Source organism: Microtus ochrogaster, unplaced genomic scaffold, assembly GCF_000317375.1.
Source record: "Microtus ochrogaster isolate Prairie Vole_2 unplaced genomic scaffold, MicOch1.0 UNK16, whole genome shotgun sequence".
NCBI classification, from domain to species: Eukaryota; Metazoa; Chordata; class Mammalia; order Rodentia; family Cricetidae; genus Microtus; species Microtus ochrogaster.
The window spans coordinates 3979658-3985570 of record NW_004949114.1 but is presented as its reverse complement, the minus strand read 5'-3'; the positions used below and the strand labels follow the sequence as shown (position 1 = coordinate 3985570).

At 39.9% G+C, this 5913-nt stretch overlaps 1 protein-coding gene across 22 annotated transcripts in view; it reads left to right on the top strand.

Moving 5' to 3' along the window:
• The window catches only part of Ubap2l (ubiquitin associated protein 2 like), a 58404-nt gene that overhangs the window by 9924 nt on the left and 42567 nt on the right, over positions 1–5913 (top strand). For 15 of the 22 annotated variants that reach the window (XM_026789243.1, XM_026789237.1, XM_026789247.1 and 12 more), the window contains 2 exons: positions 3527–3728; positions 4094–4189. In XM_026789243.1, the coding sequence (XP_026645044.1) occupies positions 3527–3728; positions 4094–4189 (298 nt within the window). The remainder of the gene's footprint in view (positions 1–3526; positions 3729–4093; positions 4190–5913) is intronic. The other 7 variants (XM_026789248.1, XM_026789241.1, XM_026789242.1 and 4 more) reach the window with 1 other exon arrangement.

The following is a 5913-nucleotide window of genomic DNA, read 5'->3' as shown; positions in this document are numbered from 1 at the left end:
GAGTTCGAGGCCAGCCTGGTCTACAAGAGCTAGTTCCAGGACAGGAACCAAAAGCTACAGAGAAACCCTGTCTCGAAAATCAAAAAAAAAAAAAAGACTTTTTCTTTTTGTGTTTGTCATGTTTTTAACAACAGAACACTTATCACATTTGTGATTGCTACAGCACTAGAGAACTTTTATGTGAGAAGATCATTTTGAAACATTTTCACTATATTGGTCTTACATTGAGGGTTTTTTATTGGGATAGATTTCATTCCTTAATATATCATTTAAAGATGTTCATTTGTTTTTCTGAGATAGGGTTTCTCTGAATTCCTGGTTGTCCTTGAATTCATTCTGTAGACCAGGCTGGCCTTGAACTCAGAGATCCACCTGCCTCTGCCTCTAGAATGCTGGGATTAAAGGCATGCATCACCACCACCCGACTCAACTGTTTAAAGATAGCAACTGTCAGCAAGCCACTACAAAATTATTAGTTTCTTTGGGTAAAAGCAAGTAGTGGGAAATGGGTTTACTTTTATTTTTAATTTTTACCTACTGTCTCACAATTTCTTTACATATAGTATATTTGATCATATTTCCCCCATTAGCCTTTCTTATCTTCTTCTGCCTCCTGCCAAATTTCTTTCCAACATGTCTTGCTCCTATTTTACTGCTTATGTGTGTACCTTTAATTAGACTTGGGTGTGTGAAAATGGGTTGGGAGTTGCTTACTTGAGCAAGGGTAATTTTTCAGTGCTACATCACTGAGTAATATGATTCCCCCTCTTCCAGCAACCATTAACTGCCTGTATCTCCTTAGGCAGGGGTGGGGCCTTTTGAGCCCTTCTCCCATCCATGATGGAATGTTGATGGACCTAGTCTTGTGCCAAGTCATCACTGCTGATAGGAGTTAATGGTTACTTGCCATGTCATATCCAGAAGATGCTTTTCACAGCACTCTGTCCTATCCTCTTTGGCTTTTACATTCTTTCAGCCATGTTCTGACATGCTCCCTCAGTCTTGGGAGGGGTGCTGTAGATACCCTACTTGGGCTGAGTATTCAGCATTTACTTATTCTCACCACTCTGATCAATTAATGAGTCTATTAAATATTGCTCACAACAAAAAGAAAAAAAGAATTTGTTTAGAGCTTAATGTGATGCATGCTTTAATCCCAGGACTGGGTAGACAGAGGCAGACAGGTATCTGTAGGTTCTAGGCCAGTTTGGTCTACATAGTGAGTTTAAAAATAGGGCTGGGGCTGGAGAGATGGCTCATCGGTTAAGGGCATTGCCTGCTTTTCCAAAGGTCCTGAGTTCAATTCCCAGCAACCACATGGTGGCTCACAACCATCTGTAATGAGGTCTGGTGCCCTCTTCTGGCCCACAGGCACACATGCAGACAGAATATTGTATACATAATAAATAAAAAAAATTAAAAAAAAAATAGCTAGGGCTGTATAGATCTTGTCATGAAAAAAGGAAAGTAAATATTTAGAACTCAGTTTAATACCCTGTTCATTTAGTTCCTTCCTTCCTTCCTTCCTTCCTTCCTTCCTTCCTTCCTTCCTTCCTTCCTTCCTTTGTGTATGTAAGAGGGTTTTAGTGTGTGTGTGTGTAACGGTTTTAGCCTTAAATCAATCTTCTGCTGTAGTCTCCTGAGTATTAGTGTTTTCAGTGTGTGTTCATATGTGTGATGGGGCAGGTACAAGTGTGTGAGACTAGAGAGTAACAACTTCCAGTGTTGTTCCTCAGCCATTTATTTTTGTATTATTAAGATTATTAAGACAGGGTTTCTCTGTAGCTGTGGAGTCTGTCCTGGAACTCTGTGTAGACCATGATGTAATTAAACTCATCGAGATCCACCTTTCTCTGCCTCCCAAGTGCTGTGATTAAGGGCGCCACTACCTCCCAGCTGTTGTATTTTTTGAGACAAGGGGCTCTCTAAGAAGATCTGGAACTCAATTAGACAAGCACCAGGGATTACAAGTATATGCTACCTACCATGTTGGACTTTTAATGTGAATACTAGGGCTCAAACTCAGGTTCTCATACTTGTGTGGCCTAGCACTTTAACTACTTGCTGTAAATGGAGATTGTTTGCTCCTGGCCGCCCAGACCTGAATAATCACACAGAAGCTATATTAATTACAATACTGTTTGACCTATTAGCTCAGGCTTCTTATTGCCTAGCTCTTTTTTTTTAAACTTTTATTTATTTATTTAACTTTATTATTATGTTCATTGGTGTGAAGGTGTCAGATCTCATGGAACTGCATTTTCAGACAGTTGTGAGCTGCCATATGGGTGCTGGGAATCGAACCCGGGTCCTCTGGAAGAGCAGTCAGTGCTCTTAACCGCTGAGCCATCTCTCCAGCCCCCTTGCCTAGCTCTTAAATATTAAAATAACATTTCTATTATTCTGTCTATCATCATGAGGCTGTGACTTACCAAGTAAGATTCCCATGGCCATCTCCTTTGGCAGCTACATGGTGTCTTCTTGACTGTACCTACTCTCTCTCTCTGTCTTTGTTTGGATTTCCCACTTGGCTTTACTCTGCTAAGCCATTGGCCAGAACAACTCTTTATTACCAACGGTAATAAAACATATTCACAGCATTACAAAGGTGAATCGCACATCAACTTGCTATCTCTCGAGCCCTGTACATTTTATTTACAGGAGTGAAATGTAAACCTCAAACTTGATACACTCCTGCTTCAATTCCCGCCGCCATCACTCCCTGGTGCTGGGATTATAAGTGTAGACCACCATGCACCATGTCTAGCTTAAAATATTTATTTTTGTTTATGGATAGTCTTGTTTTACTATTTTATATTTTTAAAAAAAATTTACTGTTTTTTTTTTGGTTGTGTGCTATGTGTAGGGGTATATGCATATGGAATTCTAGCAGTCGGGGTTTTCAAGGCAAGTCTTCTTACCTGGGAGCTTTCTCACTGGTTGTCCTCGTGCCTTTTAAAAGGTCTTACATTTTTCTTTATAGAAATTATATTTTGCTTATTTTGTCTCACCTTGTGGCTTTTGTCTAGTGCTGTAAATCTGATCTCACTATATCAAAAAGGGAAAACAAGCTACAGAATATAAGCTTAGGGCATATTTAAATCAGCTACAATAATAAATCAAATGGGGAGTCAGTGCTGGTGGTGTTGAATATTTTTTAGTGGACGAGATCATAAAAACCAGTGTCTAAAGATGATCAGAGTAGTAATGAGTAGTTCTTTTTCCTTCCAGAACTCAGTCTGGTGCCCAAAGCTAATAGACACACAGATTTCTTTTTTCGAGACAGGGTTTCTCTGGTGTAGCCCTGGATGTTCTGGAACTCACAATGTAGACCAGTTTGGCCTTGAACTCAGAGCTCTGCTTTCACCTGCCTCCTGAGTTCTGGGATTAAAGGTGTGGGCCACTACTGCCCAGCTCAAAATTTCTTAAGCTGTTGATCCTGAGAAAATAATTTTACCAGCTTTCACCTCTGGTGTACTACTTGTAGTCCATATCAATCAGTCACGAGTGCTCTACCTTTCTTTAGCATTCCTGGGAGATGGTTGGGAAGAAGAAAGGAGTCTCAGGACAGAAGGATGGTGGACAAACTGAATCAAATGAAGAAGGAAAAGAAAATCGAGACCGTGACAGAGACTATAGTCGGCGACGTGGTGGGCCACCAAGACGGGGGAGAGGTGCCAGCCGTGGACGAGAGTGTATGCATGGGGCTTTATCAAAACCAGCTGTGGGTCAGTAATGTCTAGACTCTAGGGATGTGTCAGGCCCCTGCTAGGCAGGACCCTGGAACTGTTATGTCACCTGTTTGCTTTTTTGCCACCCATCTGTTAAGGTCTTGACATCTTTTGCATGTAGCCTTTCCTATAACAGTCACTAATACATCCCTAAAAAACCATGTAGTCATTAGTAAAAGTTACTTGACTCAGCTCTCTGTGTGTCTCATCACTATTTCTTTAGTAACCTTCATGTTCCATCCTACCAAGTCATGCTCTCTTAGTTTTGTCTCCTTGACACTGTATTCAGTATTATGTATATATCAATATAAAGTGTGTATCTTCATTGACCTTGTTCTGCCTGTGTATGTTTTATATTTCAGTTCGGGGCCAGGAAAATGGATTGGATGGCACCAAGAGTGGAGGACCTTCTGGAAGAGGCACAGACAGAGGCAGAAGAGGCCGTGGCCGAGGCAGAGGTGACAGTTTGGTGGGGAGGTGATAAATAGGCATTTACCTTAGTATGGTTAACAGGCAGATATGTACTAGTGTATATATTTGTGCTGGGTAGGATGGGAAAGAAAGTAGTTAGTCTTGCTATGTAATACACTTGTTTGAAGATTCAGCAGTGTGTGTGAGCATATTGTGTGTGTGTTTGTTGGTGGATGGGGAACCAGAGGTCAACCTTAAGTGACAGTGTTCCCCAAGTACTTTTTATTTTCTAGTTTTTAATTTTTTTAGTGTTATTCTATTTATTGTTTTTAAATGAGCTATGCATTTTTCCTTACTCCCTTCACTCTCTTCCCTCTCCTCTTACACTCTCTCTCCTGCTCCCCATACTCCCAATTTACTCAGGAGGTCTTGTCTTTCAACTTAGGCCTTTATTAAACCTTTCTCCCCTCTCCCCAAGAAAGATTATATTTGCATGATGATAAACAGTGCGTTCAGGGATTCTAAATTTCTTTTTTCACTCTACTTCTTTCTCCTACCCATTTCCTTGACTCTGTTCAAAGTTTCTGAGAGATGACTAAAGGGTTTTTTGTTTGTTTTTTCTGTTTTTTTATTTTGCTTGTATATGCTGAGCAAGAACTCTAACCTTGAGTTATAACCACAGTAGAGGGCGTCAGATCTAGATTTAGAATTACATACTGATAGGAACTATTGTAGGTTCTGGAAACCAAACCCAGATCTTCTATAAAGGCAGGAAGCACTCTTGACCACTGGACAATTTCCATTTAATGTTAAAAGTAGCATTATTTTGTCTTTATTTACTTGGTTTTTCGAGGCAGGATTTCTCTGTAGCTTTGAATTTACTTTGTAGATCAAGCTGGTCTTGAACTCAGATCTGTCTTCCTTTCCCTCCTGAGTGTTGAGATTAAAGGCATGCACCATTAGTGCCTGGCCTTCAAAGTACCATTGTAACCAATCCATAAATTTTAAATGAATGATTATTTATTTATTTAGGATAGTGTTGAAAAAGTGACTTAAAATGCATATGGCTTTAAGACCTTTTTTCCTTGTGGCTGGGAACTGCTGGTAAATGTCACTCCATTACTTCCCAGCTCAAGGTCTGCCCCACCATCTTACCCCATGTTAAGTAATATAAAATCACTTAATTACATTTTTATTTATTTTGTGTGCATATATGTGTGACACATAGGTCGATGGCAGAGGAACTCTCTTTCCACAATTGAGTCCTGAGGATTAAATGCAACTCATTAGATTTGGCAACAAATATTTCTACTCTATTGAGCCATCTCACTTTTCCTGTTTGTTTGTTTTGTTTTTTCTCGGACATGGGTTCTCTTTAGTTTTGGAACCTGTCCTACAACTATCTCTTGTAGACCAGGCTGGCCTCAAAGTCACAGAGATTCACCTGCTTCTGCCTCACCAGTGCTGGATTAAAGATGTGAGCCACCACCACCCAACCTTTTTCTGCTTTTAAGACTTGTATTTTCTAGTAAGTTTTTTCTTTTTGTTTTGTTTTGTTTTGTTTGTTTGTTTGTTTTTGAGACTAAGTCTCACTATGCAGCCCCTGGCTATATAGACCAGGCTGGGGCCTGAAACGCACAGAGATTAACCTATTTCTGCTTCCTGAGTGTTTGAACTGCAGATGGTGTGCCGCCTGCCTTGATATGTTCAGACTTTTAATGTCCTTTACTAAGTAATTTTTTTTTTTTTTTTTTTTTTTTTTTTTTTTTTT